This window comes from Cotesia typhae, unplaced genomic scaffold (genome assembly GCF_013202065.1).
Source record: "Cotesia typhae breed Kobodo isofemale line unplaced genomic scaffold, CoteBio_Ctyphae contig_4, whole genome shotgun sequence".
In the NCBI taxonomy this organism is placed as follows: Eukaryota; Metazoa; Arthropoda; class Insecta; order Hymenoptera; family Braconidae; genus Cotesia; species Cotesia typhae.
In genome coordinates this window covers 9,482,157-9,509,738 of record NW_027423748.1, presented here as the reverse complement: position 1 = coordinate 9,509,738, position 27,582 = coordinate 9,482,157, and the positions used below count along the sequence as shown (strand labels likewise).

The window sequence follows — 27,582 nt, the reverse complement described above, 5'->3', positions numbered from 1 at the left end:
ATAACGATGATTCTGAAGTCCCTATCGAGCAATAGACAATCGTGGGAAAATTAAAAAAAATTATCGGCATCTGCCTTCAATGGACGAATGAATATAAATATGTTATATATATATTTAAAAACAGAGAGGTTACGAAATAATGAATACTACTCTGCAGAGTTGTACGGGTGAATATTTAAGCTCGCGTAGCCAAATTTAGATCAGTCTGTTTAGTCGTCCGTAAGAGAATGTTTTAAGAGCCGGGAGCCAGTGCTCGGGTCGTCTTTCCTCTTTTTTTTCTCCGCTTTACTTACTTTTTATTTTCTGTATCTATGTATAATGCATAAAAGTAAAATAAAGAGCCAGTCTAAATAAAGTTGCTGGAATAATAAAAGAGAAACAATAAAAGTTAACTTAAACAACAACCACTCGGTATCAACTTAACTTTGTTGACTACAGGGTCAAAGTCGTGCTCTTACAATACGTGAGTTACATTTATTATTTATTCAGCTCCACTTTATCCACTATTAATTCCGGTGAACTATAAAATATCAACATTCCATTCATTCTTTTTTTTTTCTTTATTATTTACTCTTTCAATTACTTTTTTAAGTTCCGAATTTATAGAGATCAAATATTTATCTACTCGTGCTTTCATCAATTTATTATTAAGTGATTGAAACGGTTTTTTTTTTTGTGAATTTTTGGCGAAATAAGTGCCGGAACGTTTTGTAGTTACTTGATAAAATTTTTTGACTCAATTCAATTGACATGTGGGGAAAATTTTTATTCTTTTGGATTGTAAAGTTTGAATTAAGTGTGAGTTAAATTTACATTTTTGGGTTGATTGGATACGCATTAGTGTTAAAAATACACTGTGTAAATAAACCGATACAACATACACGTTTCAACTGACACATTTTTGTGCAGATCACAAAAAACTCAAATGTTTTTGTTGAAAATTTTTGAACTGAGAAAATTTTTCTCTTTAATCAAATTAATTTTTTCATCAGTGTAGTAAGTTTTCTAACAAGATAAAAATAAAATTCATCAGTAAATATTTAGCTTATTTTTAATTAAAAAAATTCATTAATTAACCCAAACACAATCTCACCAAATTTCAATACAAATTCAAAAATTCTCTGAGTATTACATAAAAAACTATATTAATTAACAGGCTTATACTCAACAAAGTAATCCATTAGTTGTAAATTAATTAATAAAATGACTTCTAAAGTTTTTTTTCTTATTGTTTTTTTTCTCGACCTAAAATTAGTAATTCTCTAAAAAAAGAATTTCCCGCGGAAATATAATTTTATTTTATTGAAGTGCGCAAACATGAGTTACAACAAAAAAAAAACTCGAGTAATTTAATTAAAAAATATAACCGTGTACACACTGACTGATGTGTGTACACAATAGCATGTTTGCAAGAAATATATAATATATAATATAATATCAAGTTGTGTACGCAGTTGTTCACAAGGTACCTCTCGAAATGTCAACGATCAAAAGGCCAATTATATTATGTTTTAGGTTGCTTTTTTACAAAGTACTGTATCACTATCGCATCACGTTTTCAATCTTTTATCGAAAAGCTTTGAGGTACATAACTTTGAGGGCTGAAGTATGAGTTAGGATTTTAGTCACTATCACGGAGAGAAGAGAATAGTTTTATGAGATGCTATCGAGAATTTTTCAGTGACGAGAGACTCTAAAGAGTAATTTCCCTAATTTTCAATTTCGACTTGCGTAATTTAATTCATAAAGTTCTATATGTTTTCAATTTGATTACTGAGCTATTACATAGGTACATGAATAATTTATCATGTATATAAATTAAATCAATTAATGAACACATTAAAAAAAATAATAATAAATCATAAAATTATTTAATCAAAATGTTAGTTTGTATTTTCATAAAATATTTACAATTTGCTTTTTAGCAAATTATATATTTTCATAAAAGCAATTATAGCTTGAAACAATAATAAGCTCTTTATAACTAAATCAAAGTAAATTAAATTAAATAAACAGTTTTTGGTAAATTACTTCATAAAAAATTCAACGTCATTTAAATCATTTTTAAAAATACATTAAAAATTTTTTTCATTCCAATTTTCATAATATTAATTTGCATTTTTTAACTGAAAAATTTTCCCGAGTACAAGTTAATTTTATCATTAACATATGTAACAAAATGAATAAATATTACCATTTTTTTCTCTGCGTACTGAAATGATTGAGGTTTAAATAATGAAGAAAATCATCGAAGCGGTGTTTTTGAACGCGGACTTAGAGAATTTAAATTTAGCTTGAAAACATGAGCTAGTGAATTAACTAGTGAGTTATTAATGTGTTCGGAGATGAATGAGTGGCTCTGTTCCGGAACAGAGAAATAGTGAAGACCAAAAACGAACCGAAGCAGTAAGAGGCAAACAGTACAGCACGAGGAGCGGAAATTTATAAACTCCGAGAGTCTGACCAATATGAATAACTAGATAAAGTGCTGGAAGAACTTGGTGGTTCTCACACTACCGTAAAAGCGCACTAATTGTAACTTGGGTGTCGCAATATTTTAAGCTCCAGGTTGCCGCTGGTGTAATTGGGGAACATTAAGCTCGCACATTCAACGCTCAAGCATAAAGCTCTCTTACCGCTGCTGCTGCTAGTTTTGTTGCATGTATGCATGAGTGTGAGTCCGACTATGTATATTTGAATTTGAATTTGTATTTGTATGGATACTTTACGAAAGCAGTGTGTTTAGCAATGTGAATTACCCAAGGGCATGTTCAAAATTTGACTTTCCACTTACTGCGAGCTAACTGCAGTAATAGTACAAACACGTTGTTTTTTACACGCTGCTGGGAGTAGGACCACCGCAGAATTAAAATGGAAGAAACAATCCGAGTAATTATTTATAAGTAAATTGGAGTAGTAGGTTTTGCACTAGAATATTTTGAATTTTTTGTTACAACTTGAATAATTTGTAAGAAATAACTTACAAGTAGTTGGATAATTATTTTGAGTTATGAAATTTTTTTCCCTTAAAATTAAAAATTTGTTTTAATTTTTTTTATACACGGAAAAATCTATGAAAAATTATTATGATTATAATTATAAATACGTATCATTGCTTCAGGCTGGTGATGCTTTTCTCAGTTTCTAACGACAGTTGACACAGATTTTAAAGGAGGTTGGCGACTGCTTCCATTTCTCGACTGACGGAGCCAGCTGGCCTTTTCTCCCTGCTTATGGGCTCTTCGATAAATAATACCCTGCTTTCGTCTCAAAGCTTCATTTATTATCATTGTTATCATCTTATAAAAACATTAAATACGTAAAAAAAATATATTTTCCAACAAGATGAGAAAAGATTCACTGTCTTTGTCTGATGAGAATTTATATTAAGGTTAAGAGCTTCTTTAACTTTTAAGCCTTTATTGTAAATTAATTTATTATTATTTTAAAAATAATTGTTTAATTACATTTCAAAATATTATCTAGCCACTCTAAAAATGGTCATAACTCCTGAAATATTGATTTTTGGAAAAAATTGTAAGAATCAAAAATTGTAGCTTACAAAATTTCCTACCAAAAATGTTTTTATTCTATAGGGCTATCTTCAATACTTTTGGAGATATAGTGTCTTATCACTATAATAATGACCATAATTTAAAAAAAAATACTATTATTATTTATTCACATTTTAGCTTATTGACTCTCTGTTAAAAAAAAATCAAAATCTCAAAAGAGCAAACAATATTTACACTCACAAATCTTTATAATGAGGTAAAAAAATAATTTGTAAAGCTGAACCGAGCCTGGCAATTCATGACTGTAAATGTGAAGGTAAATTTTTAGACCAAGTAAAAAAAATCAACAAACATAAATAAAAAATATAAATATACATGTAAAAATTAGTATTGAATTTTTCTTCAGCAGCTTTGGGTATAAAAGACGTGTACTCACACAGTGAAGGCTCTCGTGGGAATTTAGTAGGGTGATCGTTAGTAGAGCTCAGTCTGCAGTGTGCAGTGTGTATATATAAGCCCCTAAGATATAGAAGATGATGAAGAATAAGGAAAATGAGAAAAGAAAAAGAATAACAAAAAATAGGATGAGAAGCTACCAGCAGCTAAAGAAAACTTAGCTGAGACATTCAAGTTTTCGTTGGCTGGTGAAAATCTAAAAAGTAAAGTAAAAACTCCTCCTATCCACTACACGCGTACATTACATACAGTATAAAGCTCGACGACACCCAGAGTAAGAGTAAGAGAAAATAAACCCCCTAGAAGAGTAAAAGAGACTGTGTATACGCAAGGGTGCCGTTGAATCGCGAGATTCATTCAAGACTATCTTTTTGAAAGGACGACTCACACGGGCAAGAATTTCAATAGCGAAACCTGGAATAAGAGCTGTGAAATTAAACTTGTCCCTCTTTCTTTATGTCCATTTCTTTTTATTTATTTAACTTAATATTTTATTGCATTAATTTTTAAACAAATTAAATAAAACTTCTACCTTCTAGCTCTACTTTTTCTGGGCATGGTTCTTCTCCATTTCTGGGGGTGGTTCTTCGCCAAAGACTTTTTAACGGAGCTTTATCCCGGTACAATTAACTCGCCGGAAAACTAAGGTATAAATATAGATGTGTAAGCGAAGGACAAATCCCAGGTGAATTTAAATGAAGACAGAGCGCTTTATCTTGGTGTTAGATTCCTTTCTGTTGCACCTTTTGTCAAGCTTCTCATTGTGAGCACTCACCATCTCAGTTCACTCACTTTCTCCAATTGCATTCTGTTCGCTGTTTACTGATGGAGTCCTATAGCTGTACCTGCTCTGCAGCGTATATGGTTGCTGCTTTGCGTGAGCTGGTACAGACACGTAGGCGCACAGGAGCATGTGTACACGGATAATGGTGTATACTATCACTATCACGAAACATTGAAACGCGCACAAAGGCGTAGAGAAGTCATGTACACCAGATAATCCGCAACAAGTGAGACAGGCAAGTTGTATTCGTGGCAGACAAGTGGAATGCACACAAATCGCCTATCATATTGTCAACAAAACATCCACTGTGTCACCGATGCCATTGTATGAGTCCTCGAACCTGAATAGCTCAACGTCTATAATGCTCCCTACTCTAGTAGTGTATGCGGACTATAAAAATTCATTTCCACAGTCTTTTTTGATGTTTAAAAAACATAAAATTGATTAAGTGGATTAATTTGGACGAAAAATGTTTTGAAGAATATTTGAGCTCTCTGATAAAAGAGTTTATAAATTTATAATAGAGTTATTTAATTATTTATTTGTTGAGAAATAATTTATTAATTATTTTGCGAGTCAATAAATATTTTTAAGGAGAAAAAAATAATTTTTAATTCCGTTGAAATCCATACAAAAACTATACAATAATAACGTGTACGCTATAGTTTTTATTTAATACGAAGTATTTTTTTATTTGACCCCTAGGCTCTGCGCAGAACTTTTCCGCTTTTTTTCTAACCCATTTTTATCCCGGAAGAGTCATTCTGATCATAAATATTTTTTGCACGCAGCTGAACAAACGAGAGCTCAAAAGCATGAAACAAAAAACGTGAACGGATATTTACCAGAGGTAAAATTGATCGTTGATGAATTAACACTTGAGCGAACATTTATTAACTTGTTAGAACCAAAATATGTGTAGTGATAATTGAAAAAAAAAAAAAATCGATCCGATCAACGAAATTTAGTTCACTTTAATTGGCTAGGATTGTTGCGAGAAAATTAAGTATCAAAGCGTTAATAAAAATCACTCCGTGGTGCATCGAACGTAAAAAAATAAAAATTTATAGCTTAAAAAGCTGTTTGCTAATTGAATTTATTAATCACTAGTTGAATTGACGTGTTATTACAATTGTTACTAAAAAATAAAATCGGAGAGATGATAAAAATGTATTAAAAAATTTCAGCGATATAAAATATAAAAAATTATTAAAAATGCTGAGTGCTTCTGTTAAATTTGACATATATAATAAATTTTTTATTTTTATTTAATTTCTTTATTGCAGACTCAGAGCACGTCAATTATGGGCTGCGCTATCGGACTCATTTTTATGGCGCTTGCATCGATCGCCCACACAGATACGACTCCAATTAAAATTGGTAAGTCAAGTCATCAAATTTTTATAACCGTGGTAACATTTTTTGACCTTTTATAAATAAAAAGTTCATACTCATCAATTTAAATTACCTTACTAAGTTATAATTTCCCACTGCGCTGGAATTTTAAACTTTTTTAATATTTCTTATAAACGCGGATAAAGACAGAGATCTCCGACTTGGATTAATTTTTGAATAATTCTTTGGTTAATAAATACTACAATAAAGACGGCTATTACTTTACATTAGAATATTAAAATTTTAATCTGTCAATTTTAATTTTTAATTATTAAATTAATTAATTATTTAAAATATAAAAATTTACTGTTTTGACAAGAGCTTCTATTTTTTTTATTTAATTTTCTCTGACATAAAAAATGAAGGACATACGGGAACACTTTCTCGGAAATCGTTAAATTAACTAAAAAGCATATAAACCAGCAATAATAGGGCAGATCTAAACTTCATTTTAACGCGCAATCACTAAAATAGATATAATAAGATCATAAAAGAGGTACCAGGAGCTAGTAAATACAAAAGGTAATGTCTAAAGTCCAACGGGACTATGAAACTACTCAATTTCGAAAGACTAATTAAATTTAATATCATTCATTCATTTTTTTTATGGACACTTTTAATTTTTTTTCTTTATCATCTCAACAAAAAATTAAAATTAAAATTATAAATTTTTAGATATTGAAAAAAAAATATTGTGAATGCTTGAAACAATTGTAGTCTCGTAAGGAACTTATTTTTAATATCCTGATTTAAACAAAATATTCGAAGGCATAAAAAACATTACAGAAGATATTAAATACATATTTCTAATAACTTCATTGTATTATAATATAAAGTGAATTCTTTTAGAGCGAACAGAAAAACGGTGTATTGCTCATACATATCTTTTTATACTTGGATACAAAAACATTATTCGAAGTATGCATATAACAGCCATTCAGCATTTATAAATATAAATTTTTCCCAACCATTCTGGTCTTCGCATACAGTAAATATTGTGGAACATCTTTTAAAACTTTTTTTCCATACGAAATACTTGTTGGAGGTTCAACATAAGTTTACTGAAGTTTTTTTAATAGAATCTTCAAGAGTTTGTTAATTTTAAGGTGGATCTTCCATTCATCCTTCAAAGTGCTGGGCATGTATTTCTATGCGCAGAACAAAAAAATTCTTCGTTGGAGAACTAATTTTCTTAACGCAAGAAAATACTTGATACTTAATTAAAAGAAAAAATGAAAATTCTCTTTGATAAAGTAAAATTTCTTTGAGCTCTAAAAGAACTTAGAAATTTCTAAAATTTTTTTTTAGTTTAAGTAAACCTTTTTTTGTGAAAAAAAAAAAGTATGTAACCGCCTTTGAGGATAAATAGAAGCTTGAAAAAAAGTTTTCCAAGTATTTTCTAAGATACTAAAAAATTTTAAGTCAATTTTACTTGATTTAAAAATTTTTCTGCTTGATTTCAGACGATCAAATTCTTTAAAATAATTTATTTTAGTTTTTTTTTCTTGAAACAAAGTAATTTTTTTTTTCAATGTTAAAAAAAATACGAATTTTCCTTCAGTTTACCTCTTACTGATTTAAACTATGTAAACCTCGGCTCGCACCCTTGAAAAATGATCAACAGCCGTGGGATTGGAAGCCCAGAGTAATAAAACGGTTGAACTTCAAAGCGAAGCTCGTTGTATTTTTCGGTAATTGGCACAGGAGAATTTTATTTGGGAACAGAGAATCCATTCAGTGGATAATTCAATGCCAAAGGCGAATTGGAATGAAAAAAATAATAACAAAAAGAGAGGAAAAAAGTGTAGGGGCTTTGTGACGGTAATGAGAGTGATCAATTGGTTAAATTATGATCTATAGTGAGTGAGTGAGCACAGCATATATATACAGATGGTTTCGACGCCCTCTGGCATTATAATTCTCGGGGGTATGATGCCTTCTCGAATGAATGAATAAAGAGACGGATAGAGAGATAGGTCGCTCTATATTCGTTTGTTCGTAACTTTGTTGTCGGTTCGCTATTAAAATTCCAGACAACTCGAGAGCTTAACGATGCAACGCGACAAAACTTGACTCCATGCCAGTAGCTGGTAGCTAGTTGCTTTGCCGGGACAGATAATAGTTATTATAAGTTTAATTAATCCACCACAGCCGTAAGAAAGCCCTCGGATAAATACTACTCGTTACTAGTTATTTAAATAACTTATTTAAAAGTTTAGTTTACTTTCGGTCGTTACTGTCAATTTTATTAATACTGTTGTTGTTGTTGTTATCGCTGATCGTGACTGGTGGCTAAGGGGTGGTATGTGCTAGCTCTTGTTCTTGTATTGACGTCGTGGTGAGCTTCCGTTGTTGTAAACTAGGGGAGGGCAACTGTCGACCGGGAAACTAATAACGCAACCATCCAATCCTTGAGAGCCGATACAATAATTATCGTAACGGACCAATTTCTCTAACGTCAATATTACGGAAGTCTCTTAATGAGAAATGATGTCAAGCTTGAAAATCAAACTTAATCACTGCTATGAGTCTTTAATAATTACTGCAACATTCATTTTATTATTCTCATCATTAATATCGGAGGAACTTTTGCGCTTTAGTTTTTACTTTTTTAAATCTTAGTTAAGTAACTTTTATTGATTCGATAATTATAAATTATCCAATTCAATGTAAGTGTTGGATAACATCACGTTTTCCGAGGCTAATTATTTAAGAGAGATTAATTTTTTAAAGGTAAAAATTTAAAAATAAGGTAAATCTTCTTAGAACGTTGCTAAAATCCTCGTAAATAATTAACATCTAAAAGTTTAATTTAAGATATTTAATGTTACTCCGGAAAACGAAGAACTTAAAGCTTAAACAGGAATTAAAGCGATACAATGTTCAAGCTTATTCTAATAATTCATTCAAAATCTAGTTCAAGAAATAACAGCAGTTAATTTAAATCCATTAATATTTATTATGATATACGGAGAAATTTTGTTTGGAAAAAGTTAAGTTTTTTGTTGAATTGGTAAAATTTTTCAACCGATTCAAATTTAAATTCTATAAAAAAATTTTTGTTGAATCAAATAATTTTTTTTTCAATCTAATTAACTCAAAATCTCATTAAGAAAAATTACCGCAGCTAATTGAAACCCGTAAATCCACATTATAATACTAAATTTTTCGCATTATTCTTTTCTCTTTAATTATCTTCATTTGGAATTATCATTCTTGTTCTTATAAACTTAAAATTTTTCATCTCATTTAAAACTTATTTGTTCAGCAATTCTATTTATCTTACCTACAGATAAATTATCAACCTGAAACAATATATTTCATAAAGCGAGCCTTTGAGGTTAATTTTTTAAAAGAATCAGCATTACAGAAACATTACAACTGAAAACTCGTTACGAGTACATACAAACTTGCACTTGGTATTTTTCTTAACCCCGTTTTGTCTTCTGCAAAACGAATCACATTTTTATATGTACTTCTTTCTTCTTTATATATATATATATATATATATATATATATATATATATATATATATATATATATATATATATATATATATTTTTTTTTATTGTACTTTTATTCTTTTCTAACAGAGTTTTTTTTCATCTCCACTTTATTTCCCGTTATGCACGTGGCCACGTCTTACCAACACATTATTATTATAAAACTTTACAAAAGACTCTTTTGTCCAACGCGTAATGCAACTTTATGGATGGTTACTCTATTTTAAAATGAAAACTTTCTCAGCTTTAAATTCTCCCTCCTTCTGCACTTTACTAATATTTAGTCAACTTAATATTTATAGGAGTATTTAACCTTCTCGGCAACTAAATTAATAATTAAGAACACAAATCCGATATTACCCTAATTAATTAAGACTCACAACGCAAGTTAAATTTTAATTAAAAATAATTAGATTTTCAATTTTAATTATTTAATTGAAACTAGAAAACAAAGAACAATTTTTTTTATTTTTTTCCCAGTCACGGATTAAAGCCGTCGATATTTCAATCGATCCTATCCGTCCTCTCAGTTCTTTTTATTAACAGTATTATGCAAATTTTCTTGTATAAAAAAGATAATTATTTTAAAATACAAAAGAAACTCTATTTAATTACCAACATATTTGCAATTTAAATTTTAAAATCTACCGTGTTATTAAAATTTTATTTATTTATAGCAAGCACCGGCAGTCACTTCATTCATTGTATATAGTTTTATTTTTTTTTTTGTTACACAGATTTTTTTTAGACTGAGACAATACCGAGCTAAAAATCGAATGTTTTTTATTTTCAAAAACCATAGGTAGTATTCATTAGTTTTTTTTTCTGCAGAATGTTGGAAAGGTCAAAATTAAATTCATCAGCTATTCTATTCAAAAAACTAACGGCGTTCCGTCGGTTTTTCACATTTCTTAAATAGCATTCAACATCGGAAATATTCGAAGAATCACTGAACTCTCTGGGTCAAAAATTTAATCTCTTTCAGTTCAATTCTTGTCTATTGGAATTTATAAATATTCTGTCACAATAATAAACTTGAAAAAAATTTTTTTTTCTGATTTCATGTTAAAAAATTAAATATTTCGTCATAAATTTATACATTGAAAAAAAAATTAATTTAAGAAGAAAAAAGTTTGCATAAAAAATTAAAAAATAAAAACCATTTAGTTTTTTTTTTTTTACGAGAACAGATTTCAGTTTAAAGGAAAAATAAAGGACAGTAAATGTAACTAATCGAGCTACTGGAGTCTCGATCATTAAATAAAGGGTGAGTTGTATCTCAGCAAGTACGATCGAATCTTGGCAATAACAGACAAGAGAAGAGACGAGACAGATTCAGTGTTATCTGGAAAGACGTGCGGGTAAGAGAAAACAGGAGTTATCGTTGCCTGGGCGACACGTTGATGTAACATCCCAACCATATATATAATAGTAATAGTATATAGGGTTTACTTCTTCTATTCTTATTTTATAGTACAACAAGAAGTAGATCGACGCGCCAAGAATTTATATTTTCTCTGCGGAACATAACAAGAAATGAAATGCCTCTTTTGAGCGCACACCCGTTATCTCCTCTATTAATATCAATTTCGGGACAATAAATGCCCGGATTTATCACCGAGAAAATTATGGTGCGGTAATAATAAAAATAAAATAATAATAATGTTGATAAAAGGTCTATTTAAAATTATAATTGAGTATTAAATATACAGAATGTAATCTTATTTAGCGATACGGAGTTTTATTTTATCGATAATGCCCTTATTTCCTTCCTCCTTCCCTTTCGCCGTCAATATAAGTATGTTCGTATAAATACACTCGCATACACCCACTGTCATCATTTTATAAAATAATTTATGTATACGTGAAAAAATATAACGGCAGCGTGTGTCCTCGTGACTCGACAATTTCCCGAGTGACTCGTTATCGCTTGTACGAGAGGTCACGTAAAGAGTTACGAGAGTTTTCATTATTTCTCACACAGTTTCATGTTTCTATCATGTTTTTTTCGCAAGATAAAACTTTAAACTAAATTTTAAATAATGACATTTTGTTCTGGTACTTTTTATACTTTTTTCCTAGATAATAACAATAATTGCACTCTCAAGCCCAAATTTACTCTACCGGGATACCTGCGGCGATATAAACTAAAATCTCTAGTGCCCAAAGTCTGCCGATAAATTTATAGGATTGTTAAAAAAAAAATACTAAAAATTAATTTTGACTAAATACAAAAAATTTTCCCTGAATAAAAAACTCGAGAATCGGTTAAAAAATTATTGATTTAAAATTTATTTGGAAAAAGAAAATTCGTTTAAATATTTATAGTTTATTTAAAGTATAAAAAACAAACAACAACGGAAGATATGTTAAGCTTTTTCATTTTTAACTCGTCAGTTAACTCAAGGACTCGTTTGTCTGATAACACTCTGTAACAATAAATAACGCTAGACGTTTCTTGGCACGTGCAAAAAGAGAAAGAAAAAAAACATGAGAATAATACACGATATTTTTTTTCCCACCATCTATTTTTACCCTATTCCGGAACGAGAATAATTTGTATGGTAAACATATAGATTTTTAACTCAATATAGAAACAGATTACAAACCTATAATTTTGATTTTTATTTTAAAAAATTCAGATAAAAAATTAATCCCCGATTTTTTCTTGTATCAAATCAATAAAAGATTAATTAGATTTAAGAACGAATATTTTGAGACAAGAAAATTTTTTTTTTAAATTGAATCATGTAAAAAAAATTTTTTAAGTAAAAGGTAATTTTTTTAGGTAATAACCACTGTACATTATGCAATGAACTATAAATCGCTTGTATGTTAATGTATCATAGAAACGAGGAAATAGCAATAATAATAATAATAATTATTATTATTATTATTATTATTATTATTATTATTATTATTACTGTCACTATTATTTCTATTAAAAGTTATTGTTTGTGGTTATTATATCACAGTGATTGAGTTGAATGTACATCATAGCAGTGTATATTTATGTAGGATAGATAGACGGCATAAAGCCCTTGCTCAGTTAGTTACACAACAATGCACGGTACAGGATCAAGGATTAGTTTCAGACGTAGAGAGCAAAGCCGGGCCGGGTCCGGGTCTGGGTGGTATCAAGCGCCGTAGCAAGCAAATAATCATAATCATAATCACGAGGATGAGGATGATAGGCACCAGTATTTCAATAGCTAAAAGCCAATGGAACATAATTCAGTATTATACAAACAGCGAAACTATGACAAACCACAGCGGCCGTGCTGTGACAGGACGGTTAACGATTGCAATAGACCAGCACACATATGCGGAGACACTCATATCTCATATCTGTGTTTGTATTTATCAACGGTAGAACGAGTGCGTGGTATTGTGTGCTACGCTCTACACAGATGACTAAAATGTTTGACATGACTGTGTCCAAAACCCGGAAAAAGCTTCCCGAGCACTCGCATCACCACTCTGGAGCCTTCCAACCACATACAGACATACACACGTTACTCGGTACTGTACAATCAATAACAATTGTTACTTCTGTATTCTATATGTCCAGCACTTGCATTTGCTTCATACCTAAATCATAATTCACCTTTTAAAAGCACTATAAAAAATTAAAAAGAGTTTCAATTTGCCGCTGGCCAGATCATTGCTAATCTCTTGATGGAAAGCTCCGCGGATTGGAAATTCTGATAAGGATCAAATGTGATGGTACTTTAATTTTTAATCAGCAGATGATAAGTACGGCAGCAAGATTACATGCTTCATTTGCAGCTTGGGCTATTTTAGAAATTGGCTATCACCATCACGAAATTAGAGTTGGATCAGAAAGACGCTGTCTTTGATCTAGAGCCATTCAAATAATTACCGAAGCTCTTGAGGAGTAGTCAAATGTAATCCCAGAAATGAATTCCGAGTATACTCTTATCAGAAAACGAAACTGTTATTTTGAAATATTTAGTGTTAATTAATGCTTGTTTATATATTATATGAATACGCGCATAAATACATATTCAAGTAGGTAGGGAGGTGGTTGTAGGTCTAGGTAAGGATGCAGTTTCCAAGAGACAATGTGCATGATAGTGTGGAGAATTTACTCAAGAGAAACAGGCAAATTGGCTAACATCTCTCCCTTGAGATGTGTCAAGGATACCGGCTAATATACTATACTACACACGGCATACGCCATCTAATTTGGTATTCCACTTTGCTTTACTTGGCAAACCAACCTGATAGAATGTGATCCTTATTAACAATTATTCTATTGATGGATGGAGTTTCTTGTTTGCTTTTGCCTTTGCTGTGGGATTCTTGGGATAAATGTTTGACGAAGTTTAGCACCCAATTTTTCGAGATGTTTGTTATCATTTTTTGAGACAAGAATTATTCATTAATGGTTGTTAATTCCAGCAGCGTTCTTCAAAGGTTTGACGAATATTTATTTAATGTGGCTGGTTTGTGAATTGATTACAAATTTAACGTCAATTTAGCAAATATTTTATTAAATGCGAGTAAATTAATTTGAGGAATTCCATTGAAAATTAGGAAAAGAATATTTAAAGAATTTGTAAGTGTCAAAGAGAGTTTTCTTTATAGAAAACATCATTTCTTTCTTTTTCTACTTTATAAAAATAAATTCTTGACAAATTTTTCCTTCCAGTTTAAATCTTTAATCCAAAATATCAAGTATAAAATCAATAAATCACAATCCGAACTGATATTACTCGCCATTTACAAATAAATAAAACCAGTTTAAATAATAAAATCAAAGTATAATAAATCGACAAGCTCGTTTTCATTTTTTATACGCTGCCACACGGTCAATTGATAATCGATTTATCAGGGTTGTCGTCCATCTGTATGGATAACCCGTCGAGCGTCTTATCTATCTGAGAAACAGCAAGGATAGGAGTAGCCAGTCACCGGTGATGCGAAGAGACCAGAAAAGTTTTAGTTGGTGACGTGCTAAAAGAAAAGTACCAAGATAAGATCGATGCACTGTCACAGCACATAACACCGATAACTTCAAAGTGAAACTAAACTAAGATTAAAATGTGGAGAGAGTTTTCCGGGATTTAAGATGCCAATGCTAATGGTTGTCCACCTCAAATAAGGCTAAGCGTTTAACGGTGGTTAACATCTCTGTAATCAACAGGTTTTACTTTTATTTTATAAAATAAGTAGTGAAAAATTAACCGTTCTTAGTTCAGCTCTATTTTATTTTATTATATTTTTTTTCTCCTTCCATCCAATGTTACTCTACTTTTATTCATTTCTCAGCCGGAGTCGCTTAGCTAGTGGGCTTCTTCGCTTATTACCGAGTCTCTAGTTGAGCGGATATTTGAGCGGGTTGAGATTTTTTTATGGATAGGGGATTAAGACTTTCCTCCGATTGATAAAACTTTCTCAGACTTGAAGACATAAAAATATGAATGAATATTATAAGAATAAATGCGCAAGTCCTGGGCTCGAGTAGAGAGAGGATCGAATAAAGAGGATTACGGGAGATGCGGACCAGAATATAGTTTTAAACCCAACCCAGTAGTCTAGTCTAATAGTAGTCTGCAGTAGGATATAGTCTTTTCTGTGAAGCTCAGAAGCGAGTAGTCGTGTTGAGTATGGCTGGGCTCATAGAGAGTACCGAGCTAAGTAAAGGGGCGAAAATGAGCGAGTAAGAACCTCTTGACCTGGAAAATGGAGAAACGGCCATGCAGTATAATGGAGACTCACCCACTACACCCTGGACTCTGATTTCTAACCACGGATAGACTTCAAACTTATACTTTGCCTCGGTATTTCCGAGCTAACTTGTATAGAATTTTATTTTTTGGTATAATAAAGTTAAACGTAAAGAATGGGTATTCAAGTGGTCAATGTCCTGGGAATTTACGCGTTTCGGTGGTCAAAGCTTCAAGTCCTCTTTCCTACAATCCAACAGCTAAAGTTAAACTCAAGTTATGTTGTAAACTTTCAGAGTTTTTAAATATTTATTTGATTCCATATTTTTTGTCAACTTGATATCTAAATTATGAGCACACGAAGATGTAACTTTATAAATCCAAAATTTCTAAAAAAATAATTGTAGAGAATGCAAATTAAATTGGTTTAACATAAAATCAACTACTAAAATCTAAATTAACTTTTCAAAAAACAAAAAAAAATATCCTCGCTTATCTCAAGTCACAAAACAAAGCTTTTATTTATTCCATCTCAAGTTCACTCACTCCAACTAAGCAGTCAATATTAGGAATATTTATCCAGTTGAACAGCACTTTCTTATTCTTCACTCCAAATCCGCGATTGTATTTCATCGCTGTTTCTCAGTGACAAACAATCTACTGCAATCTTAAATCCAATCCTCGCATAACTCACAACCCAGCACGCATTATAAATTCCACTGTGAATTTTTCATTTCGAATTTTTAACAAAGATTATAATTATCATCATGATACACCCATCGCGGTTTAAATTTCCTCGGACGATAAATCCGACGATTGACATTCGACTGTGCAGGGCCGTCCACCACCATCCACCACACAGGAATCCGATTAACCAGAGGATTTCGAAATGCACTGAGAGTAGAGCATCACCCTGATTCACAGATCGTGAGCACGTTGATCACTCCAGGACCTTGCTCTCTATATCCATATACATATATATGTAATCGTACTCTCCACTCTAACTGGTATGGTGCAGGCTCAAAACCCCAATCCGTAATACAGACCTAGAATTACACACGCTGACAATGCGCCTGCATAACACACGTGCAATCATCACCCACGCGTTTAGTTACCTCTAGCTCTGTTTCCATTTCTGTTCCTGAGTAGTGCCTTTACTAAAGGATAAACACTAACCGAGACCAATGTAATCTTAATCGTCCATGCTACGGAAATTGCTTGGCTTAACATAGACAAATCGCTCACAACTTTGTTCCCCATGGACTACAGATACCGACTACTGACTACAAACTACCAACTGCAGACTGTACTTCATAGGACTTGTAGTATCACTTGGATGTAGCCACTCACATATGGATGTACTACTCGCTAGCACACCAAAATCTCAATTGTATCGCTTCAAGATAGACCAGAATTCACCATTTCATGTGCACTACCGCTGAGTTGCTCTGTTTGTTGGTTTTACTTACGTGGGTGTACATTTAGATTTACGTATATATATATATGTGTGTGTGTGTACATGTGGGTGGAATATACACAGTCGGAATGAAAGTAAGAGGGTGTGGGCTTTCGGATTACTCTGCTGTAGAGTCTGCACACACGCGGCTCATTGTCAAGGCAGACTACATTACACAGACAACTGATGGATCCAAGTGTACGATGTACTAGGCAGTAGATATGTACTATTTACTACATAGAAGACTACTTCGAATATGATGCAAACTCGGAATAAGATCCAAGACTAAGCTCCCTTTCTCTCTCATCTTCTCTCTATTTAGTCCTGGAGTTTAGCGACTTCGCTTTGGTACGACATTCACACAAACGATGTACTCTGGGAAACTGACGCGGGCATCAAACCGCGAGTAATATGCTTTTAGCGACGCTGCTGTTTTTTGTCATTTACTTCTGTTATTTTGAGCAAGATTATTACCAAGTACGGTTTACACTTTTTGCGTACAGTACTTTTATGGAAGATGTTTAATTTTTAAAAAAAGTTTTAATAAAATTTATTTTTATTTGATGTTTAATTAAAAATATTTTTGTGATATTTAGTTAAATTTGCATCAATAATTAGCGGAAAAAATTATCAGATAGGTCAAGCAGACACTAATAATTAATAAATACTTTTTGTTCTCGGAAACATTAAAATAAAAATAATAATTAAAATTGAATAAAACGGAATGTATTAAAATATTCAAAGTACCAGATTTAATTATCAATAATTATGCCGAGGAGAAGGTAATTTAATATTGAATAAATACGGTTATAAATTAACAAATTCAACGCTTGAAAGCGTTAATTATTTTTGAATATAAGCTTTTGCGTATTAAATTCCAATTAATACAACGAGCTACAATATTTAATTTGAAATTAAAATATTGAAGTGCTCTTCACTTTAATTTACGGATGAATATGAATGTGAATAATACCCTCTAAATAATTAAGAGAGAAAATATGATTGGTGTATTGCATTTAACTATAATAACAATAATAATAATAATTAAATATTTATAATTTGGTGTAACAGGAGCTATTTTCCACGACGGTGAGGAAGCGAATCTAAATGCTATACAAGAAGCACTCAAGATTGTAAATAAAAAGGGTGTGCGGAGTTTTGAGCTTGAACTGAGGACAAAATGGGTAAACTCAAGCACCGACAGCTTCAAGACATCGCTCGAAGGTTCAGTATAGCACAAACTCTCATAAATAGTGATACGTTTAAACCAATTTTTGCTCTATACTCTGACTCTGTACTAGTTTAAACAACTTTTTTATTGGATATATCTATGTATATAAACATCCACCTATGAATTTGTGAATTTATGAATTTATGTATTACATGCGCTACTGTGAAATGACACTTTTATAGCTTGCAGCCTTGTAGCGGAAGGTGTTGCTGCGATATTCGGCCCTGGTAATCCTCATACACGTAATATTGTCTCGAGCATCGCATCCAAATTTCAAATTCCTCATATTGAGTATTCATTCCGGCGTATGGACGATATTAAAGCTGCTCACAGCACCGTTCGCGCTTATCCCGACAGCGACAAAATTTCCGATGTAATGTGCTATTCATTTTCAATTTATCATAAACTTTACTATACTTTTTATCATGTATCCGTACAACCTCGATATAAAATTGTGTAGTATGAAATCTAGTGTAAGTAAAGTCTTTTTACTCTCAACTTTTTGAAATTGATCATTTACACACATCGATGCGTTTGAACTTCATTAGATAGCTACACAATGGAAAACTGCAAGAGTCTATTTTATGACGAAGAAAATTCGCGTAGGGAATGAAATTGAAACTTTTTATCGACCCGTGTAATGGGTGAAGTGTTTTTCTTTTTTTTAAAAGCGATGAAGTTTGTTTTCTAGATTTTAATTTAGATTAGGATACCTTTTAGCTTTTATGGCGTATTAGCATTGTTTTTACGGGATTTAAAATTCAGTATAAAATATTTTTAAAAATTAATTTTTATTTGAAACGTATGAAAAAAATAATAGAAATCGCCGTTTTTATTTATGATTTTTAGTCGGCAGAAAATTTTTGTCGACATTAAAAGCTTTAAAATTAATTGATAAATTTATTTTTGATTGTTATATATTGGCAATCTACCTTGCAATAGAATTATAAAAAAATGTTAATTTATAATTTTTTCAATCAAAAAAAAAAAAAAAAGTTTTTACGTCGAGGTTGTACTGTACGCAATTTAAAGCAATAAAACAATGATTTTATTATCCAAGAAATTTTCCAGGTATTTACAAAAATGATGGAGTCGATGGCCTGGCGACAATTCACGATTTTATACGAAAAAGACGACGCACTATCTCGTTTGCAAAAAATTTTATGGCAGCATGGACCCAAAGACGCGCCAGTGACAGTCCGCCAATTGAAGCCAACTTACGTGAAGCACTCAAAAGAACCAAACTATCGACCGCTGCTAAAAGAAGTCGCTAAATCGTCGGACTTTAATGTAATTATCGATGCGGAGCCGGAGAATCTAGAAACGATCGTTAAGCAAATGCATGAAGTTAAATTACTCGGCGACTACTACAATTATTTCTTCACCGCGCTGGTAATTATTTTAATACCATAATTATAATAATTACTGAATTATGAAGTACATAATTACATCAAAGCATTGTTAAACGTGTGTATTATTAAATTCTTCAGCACGTACCAGGAGAAAGTATGAAAACGTGGCTCAATAAATCGGAAGCAAATGTCACCATAATGCAAATGATTAAAAACGACACGTATGTTTCAACGGTAATTAAAACTTTTTAATTCTCAGTTATTGAATTTGTTTTAGTCGCTTACTTAGCTCAAAGACAGTTTTGGTTGACAGTAAAACCTACTTTGCATGCGCAGCATCTAAATTTATTAGTTATTGCACACAATTATCCTATTATATTATAAGGTGATGACTAAGCCCTTGAGTACACCCAAGGACGTAATAACTTAATTGCTTGCTTACATGATAGTTCGAGCGCTACTCCCACATGTACATAGACAATCATCTTTAACCATTATCACTTATTCCCTTTACGTAACAACTCTCCGTTATCTCAATTGGACCAAACATTATTAATTTTATCATTAATTTACCGATAAATTATTAATTTATAAATTGATCAATGAATAAATTATTAATTCATTTATTTTTTATCAACTTTCCGAGAAAAAATTTCATATATGGCCATATATATTTTTATCAGGCTATAAATAAGAATTTAAAAATTAATAAGCAAAATTTTTTACGAATTAGCAATCGAACATCAATGTGGAAGTTTTTTCCTATCAAATTGCAATTTTTTTTCATTATTGTTATGTAATAAATAAAAATGAATAATAACAAAATAAAACACAAGACTCACTCGTTCTGATTAATCTTGATCCGTCAAAAACAGAAGATTGAAAATTATTCCAACGTTCGAAATAAATTTTCTTCGACGTTCTTCACATCAGAGTTATAAATTGATAATCTGAAACACATAAAAAAATATTTGCGTTATAATTAAGGAATAAAATTAAATTATACAGAATTCAATCGTTATATCTTCTGTTAATATCATGAATTAGGCATGTATAAGAATTAAAAATTAACAACCATAAATAAATATGTAATTTAGGTAGAGAGCGCAGTTCTCTTTGACGCCGTTCTCCTCTTCAATCATGCATTAGAGGTACTTCAGGCGCGTCTGAAGATCAACGAGCATTTTCCGCTGATTATCTACCCAGAAGCGCTTTCCTGTGACGATCCTGAAGTGGTTTATGAAGCGGGTTATAATTTGACAGCGTTAATGCACGAGGTATTCATTTAATTTTTATCTTTCATCTTCATATTATCTAATTCCCTTTTCATAATTTAATTGTGAGAACTGCCTTGCCGACGAGCGTCAACGGTGGACGCTCGGTTAAGATCGGATCAATACTGTAGTTTTCTTAGACTAGTGAATAATCTTAACGCCGAGATAGCTCTGTTTGTCTTTCAGGTCACATGAATTATTCTTTTTTCAATTCAATTAGGATTAATGATAATAGATAATTAATAATAAATTGGTTTTAGTTATCATCTGAAGGACTCACTACAGGTCTGATGCAGTTCGATGAAAACGGAGGACGAATATTTGAAATTTCGTTTTACAATTTTCGAATTGACATAATAGATCACTCGGCAGATTGGGTAGATGGTGAATTCATACTCATGAGATCGGATGAAGATCGGGAGAAATTAACTGACTTGGAAATTGAAAAAAGAAACTTCAAAGTAACCACAAAATTGGTAATTAATTTATTTCTTTCAGATTTTTTTTTATGTTCAATATATTATTAATTAAAATGCAGGGACCCCCATGGATAATGAAAGTTGATGATATGGCGTCGAAAGGAGTGATGATCGAAGGTGAGAAATACGAAGGATACGCTGTCGATTTAATTACGGAAATGGCCGAAATTTTGAAGTTCAAATTCACTTTTCAATTTGTACCTGACAAACAGTTTGGCGTTCAAGATCCAAACACCAAACAGTGGAACGGCATGATTGGACAACTGCTGAATCGAGTTAGTTTTGATTATTTTTAATTATTCAAATATTTTATACTCATATTTACTGAAAATTTTAATCCAGGAAGCAGATTTGGCTGTTTGCGATTTTACAATAACAAAAGCCCGTGAAAGTGTCGTTGACTTTACAATGCCATTCATGAATCTCGGTATCAGTATATTGTACCTGAAACCTGAAGATAAAAAACCGGAACTTTTTGCATTTCTCTCCCCTTTTTCAACGGATGTTTGGATTTATGTGGTAACAGCTTATCTTGCTGTGTCTGTTATGTTTTTCATCCAAGCCAGGTACCAATATAATAAATACTTTTTATAGTAAGAGAAGTAGGGCTCCAATTACAATCAAAGTATTTACTATTTTTATTTAATTCTAAAAAAAAAACTTGGATTTATTCAAAACCAAAACGAGATCTTGATAGGACAATACAAAACAGTATAATGAATTGATTAATTTTCGAGATCGAGATCAAGGCTGGACAGAAAATTTAAAGATCAAGACAAGGATATTCTTATAAACAAAAAAAAAAAAAACTCCAAGAATAAAAAATAATGAAATAACATTTTCATTTTTGTTACATACAGAATGGCACCAAATGAGTGGATGAACCCGCACCCCTGCGTATCAGAGCCTGAGGAGCTAGAAAATTCTTTCAGTTTGAAAAACAGTTTATGGACCACCGTCGGAGCGCTTATGCAGCAGGGTTCTGATATAGCTCCAACGTAAGCCATTAAATGACTCAAATCTTGAATTTAAGACAAAAATGAAAAGCTATCTTGATAATTAATCCAAGGGAAAATTATTATTATTAATTTCAGGGCAGGTTTGGGTGAAAAAATAAACACCGGGGTTTATTTATTTTAAAAAGGCAATTAGGCTATAACGAGGCAGTATATAGTGTAGTGTTTACCGTACATATTTGAGACGGCGGCTCGCCACTTGTTAACGCCTCGGCACGGGCGCTAACTCTTTACTTCCATTCTTTTATACCTACTACTTTATATATACTCATACTCATATATGCTCTTTACTGTTGACTACGACAGTGAAGGCTTAACGCGTGTTTGCCAGATATAATATATGTATATTTTTAAGACCCTAAGTTTCTTATATAGCACGCTCGCGGTCCACCCCGCTACCCTTCTTACACGTACACACATGTGACATGTCGGGTGTTTATATTGTCGTTAATCGTAACTTACGGGCACACAACACACAATCGCTAAAAAACAAACCTCCGTGGTCGTTTGCATACAACCTTTACCCTTTTTTGCCAATTAGCTTATTTACATATATTAATATACATATATATATATATATATATATATATATATATATATATATATATATATATATATATAGGGTGGGTCAAAAAAATCGAATAATTTATTTTTGACTTTATACTCTGAAAAATAGGTTCGTAGACACCTAAAAAGAATTCTCTCCAAGTATAAGCTCTTAATTATAACGGGAAGGTCCTCCGCTTTGCGGGTTTCTATTTTTCGAATAATCAGATAAAAAAATTTATATCTCGCTTCAACTGCTTGGAAAAATATTCCGTGGCATAGATTTTGTGAGAAATTGAATGCTTTACAAAAAGGTCTCTTATGACTTTTTCAAAAACTTAACCGATTAAAAGATATTCATAGTTGAAGTTTGGCTATTTTAAGGAAAATATTCGTTTTTTTATGAATTTTATAAGTCGATGAAAAAAATTATTTCGGATTGCGGAACTCATGATTTTGTAGGAAATTTACTGCTCTACAAAAATGGTCTCTTATAATTTTTGATTAAGTGAAGCCGTTACGAGATATTCATCGTCAAACATTAACGAATATCAATATTTCCAGTTTTTGATCAATAATTCGATAAATTTTAATTTAAACTATGAGTTTCAGGAAAATTTACATAAATTTGAGTTTCGATCGATAAAGAAATGTTATAATAAGTTAGATAAAGAATTATTGGAATTATCATTGATTTTCCTTGGAGAAATGCCTCAAGAAAAGATTTCTTTCAAACGTCCTGGTGCTGTTCATCATGCTAGATGGATGGCTAAGGCCATTTATAGTTTGAAAATGTATCTATTCAGAGATGAATTCAAACTCTCTCAGAAAGAATTGCATGGTCTTCGTCATTTCTGTATTTTTATAGTCACATTGTATTTAAAAGCTTGGTTTTCATCAACTTCTGCAACAACTGCTGCTTATCATGACTTGCAGTTTATGAAAAATTTATTGGAGTACAAACATATCAATCCTTTGATTTCTTCAGCTACGTGTGAAAAAATGATTTCGCACTTATGGTATTTGAGCGATGAACTTGCCATTTTATCACTGTTTGACGATGGCGTTCCATTAGAAGTAAAAAAAAGTATTGTTGAAGCTGTTAATACTCGTGAAGGTACAGATTCTAAAGCTAAAAGATTTGTAATTGCTAAAAAGATTTGAATTCATTGGCGCAGAGAACTCTGAGTGACTTTGTGTCTAAAAGTCATTAAATCTTTTCAAAATCTTCGATCTACCGTATGACTTTCTTGATGTCGATGTTGAATTATGGCCTACTAATGAGAGTTATCTCGAAAATAAAGAATACTTTCAACAACTAAAAGTTGTCAATGATTCAGCAGAGCGAGCTCATTGATCATTGAGAACTTTTAGTTGTTGAAAGTATTCTTTATTTTCGAGATAACTCTCATTAGTAGGCCATAATTCAACATCGACATCAAGAAAGTCATACGGTAGATCGAAGATTTTGAAAAGATTTAATGACTTTTTAGACACAAAGTCACTCAGAGTTCTCTGCGCCAATGAATTCAAATCTTTTTTAGCAATTACAAATCTTTTAGCTTTAGAATCTGTACCTTCACGAGTATTAACAGCTTCAACAATACTTTTTTACTTTAATGGAACGCCATCGTCAAACAGTGATAAAATGGCAAGTTCATCGCTCAAATACCATAAGTGCGAAATCATTTTTTCACACGTAGCTGAAGAAATCAAAGGATTGATATGTTTGTACTCCAATAAATTTTTCATAAACTGCAAGTCATGATAAGCAGCAGTTGTTGCAGAAGTTGATGAAAACCAAGCTTTTAAATACAATGTGACTATAAAAATACAGAAATGACGAAGACCATGCAATTCTTTCTGAGAGAGTTTGAATTCATCTCTGAATAGATACATTTTCAAACTATAAATGGCCTTAGCCATCCATCTAGCATGATGAACAGCACCAGGACGTTTGAAAGAAATCTTTTCTTGAGGCATTTCTCCAAGGAAAATCAATGATAATTCCAATAATTCTTTATCTAACTTATTATAACATTTCTTTATCGATCGAAACTCAAATTTATGTAAATTTTCCTGAAACTCATAGTTTAAATTAAAATTTATCGAATTATTGATCAAAAACTGGAAATATTGATATTCGTTAATGTTTGACGATGAATATCTCGTAACGGCTTCACTTAATCAAAAATTATAAGAGACCATTTTTGTAGAGCAGTAAATTTCCTACAAAATCATGAGTTCCGCAATCCGAAATAATTTTTTTCATCGACTTATAAAATTCATAATAAAAACGAATATTTTCCTTAAAATAGCCAAACTTCAACTATGAATATCTTTTAATCGGTTAAGTTTTTGAAAAAGTCATAAGAGACCTTTTTGTAAAGCATTCAATTTCTCACAAAATCTATGCCACGGAATATTTTTCCAAGCAGTTGGAAGCGAGATATAAATTTTTTTATCTGATTATTCGAAAAAAATAGAAACCCGCAAAGCGGAGGACCTTCCCGTTATAATTAAGAGCTTATACTTGGAGAGAATTCTTTTTAGGTGTCTACGAACCTATTTTTCAGAGTATAAAGTCAAAAATAAATTATTCGATTTTTTTGACCCACCCTAATATATATATATGTACGCAAGGTGGAAAAAATTTTTTGCACGCGGTGAGACCAAAGACATTCCATCCAACTTTTTATACATATTTATCTTTATAATAACCCATATATATTAACACTATTTAATTATTTTTTATTTTATTTTTTTGTTTAATCCAAATGAAAGAAGAGAAAAGAGAGACTGTGTTTATGTTCTGGCATTGTTAATTAATTTATTTATTTAATGTCATTCGATTCAATTAATTGTAATTTATTTAAATGTATTTAAGAGCCGGATCAATACGCGCGATCGCTGGTTTATGGTGGTTCTTCGTTTTAATTATGGTATCGTCATACACGGCGAATCTGGCGGCTTTTTTGACGGCCGTTAAAATGGGCAACACTATAAATAATGTCGAGGAACTTGCTGCACAATCTAAAGTTAAATATGGATCTCAGGGAAAAGGATCTACTGCTGCGTTCTTCAGTGTAATTTTTTTTTTTTTAATTTATTTGTTTGGGAATTCTGATCAAAGAATTTAACTTTAAAAAATTAGACAATTATTAATTGCACTCCAATTTTAAAAAAAAATTTTTTAATGTCAAAAATTGAATAAAAAATTAAAATTTTAATCTTAAAAAAAATTTAATATTCATATTTGTGTCTTAAATTGAAATCCGAACGTATTCTTTGAGAAAATATTGATAAAAAACTTGTAAATTTACTCTGAGACAATATTACAAACAAAAAAAAATATTGATATAGGGATCTAATGTGACAACATACCAAAAAATGTGGGAAACAATGATGGACGCGAAACCGAGTGTATTTGTGGGAAGCAATGACGAGGGAGTAGATCGTGTGCTCAAGGGAAAGTATCTGTATGCATTTTTAATGGAATCCACAGCTATTGAGTACAACGTTCTGAGAGATTGTAATTTAATGCAAGTTGGTTCTCTATTGGACAACAAAGGATACGGAATAGCTCTGCCGCCAAGTAAGTTCCCGTTTACTTGATTAGTCCGCATCTAATGTATGTAAATCATATGGAAATTTTAATTGAAAATTTGTTTCCAACTACGCAACTGCAGATTCGCCGTACCGAACTAAATTGAGCTTAGCGATTCTCCAGCTCCAGGAAAAAGGGACTTTGAGAGCCTTGAAAACAAAGTGGTGGGAGAGAGGCAGTAAAAATTGTTCGAAAAGTGAGCCAGATAGCGGTGGTGAATTGACAATTGCCCACGTAGGTGGTATTTTTTTGGTACTTATCGCTGGCGTTAGCATGTCACTCATTTGTGGCATATTTGAGTTCTTGTGGAATGTACGGAAGGTTGCTGTTGAAGAGAAGGTGAGCTTAAATTAAGACTTATTTTTTTTTTTTATTTATACTCAATGTATGCAATGTTTGATCGCAGATAACGCCGAAGGAAGCTCTAATAGCCGAACTGAAATTTGCGATAAATATATCGCAAGATACTAAGCCGGTTAGAATATCTCAGAGCACAAGTAGAGGCAGCAGAAGCCAATCAAGCGGAAGCTCTTCCGAAAAAAATAGATCTACCAGAGTTTCGACTGCCAGGTCGTTCTTAAGACTCGATATTTTGGATAAAGTCGAACTGAACAGCAGAAAAGACAGCACTCCTGCCAGCAAGAGCAATAATAAACACAATCTTTGAAGTGGAATATCTTGCAAGAATCTTAATATTTATTCTAAAATTCTATTGAAAAATTTTGAACAAAAACTTTTATTTGTAATTTTTGGAAAAAAAATTTTTGTTAGTCCAAAATAATTCAATTTGGTTCATGAATTTTTTTTTGCATCTTATTGGAGGAAAATTCTCAAATAATTTGTTCAAGTTACACTATCAAGATTCTACTGTATAAAATTTTTGAAATTAGAACTTGTAAATTAAAAATTTTTCTACCCAAATATAAAAATGAAAAATATCAATTTTGTTTTTTATTTCTAACTCAGTTGAATACATTAAAAAAAATTATAACAATTATCTACGGAAGAAAAGCAAATTAAATTTTCTAACAAAGTTACAAAATAAGTTACCCAATCGTACCTTCATTATAGTATAATAAACCATGAGATAAATTTAAAGTATTCTATATTGAATCGACTACCAACTACCGAGATTTCAAAATTTTCTCCGAAATGTTTTTCAATATTTAATTTCATAGTAGAGCTGTATAAATTTCGAATGATTCAGGGTGAGCGAATAACACCCAAGACAGAACAGAAGTAAGAAGTGCGTAACTAACGTCATTACACAGTACA

At 31.5% G+C, this 27,582-nt stretch overlaps 1 protein-coding gene across 2 annotated transcripts; it reads left to right on the top strand.

The window, feature by feature from the left end:
• Window positions 1-235: 235 nt before the first annotated feature.
• On the top strand, window positions 236-27,245 carry LOC141527570 (glutamate receptor ionotropic, kainate 2). 2 transcript variants are annotated; one of them, XM_074243139.1, is made up of 15 exons: window positions 236-463; window positions 6,042-6,135; window positions 17,874-18,026; window positions 18,216-18,406; window positions 19,105-19,425; window positions 19,524-19,619; window positions 20,483-20,662; window positions 20,920-21,120; window positions 21,198-21,413; window positions 21,481-21,704; window positions 21,999-22,136; window positions 25,588-25,786; window positions 26,064-26,295; window positions 26,390-26,646; window positions 26,714-27,245. In XM_074243139.1, exons 2-15 carry the CDS (start codon window positions 6,060-6,062, stop codon window positions 26,972-26,974), a joined length of 2,745 nt encoding a protein of 914 aa, XP_074099240.1. In that variant the 5' UTR covers window positions 236-463; window positions 6,042-6,059; the 3' UTR covers window positions 26,975-27,245. The 2 variants fall into 2 exon arrangements, with proteins under 2 accessions (XP_074099240.1, XP_074099239.1); XM_074243138.1 differs by having other exon boundaries at window positions 20,920-21,135.
• The last annotated feature ends 337 nt before the right edge of the window (window positions 27,246-27,582 follow it).

Coding starts and splice junctions, on each gene's coding strand:
- LOC141527570 (XM_074243138.1), top strand. CDS start 6,060: ATGGGCTGCGCTATCGGACTCATTTTTATGGCGCTTGCATCGATCGCC. Junction 19,426..19,523: donor ATTATTTCTTCACCGCGCTG/GTAATTATTTTA, acceptor TAAATTCTTCAG/CACGTACCAGGAGAAAGTAT. Junction 21,414..21,480: donor TTGGACAACTGCTGAATCGA/GTTAGTTTTGAT, acceptor ATTTTAATCCAG/GAAGCAGATTTGGCTGTTTG.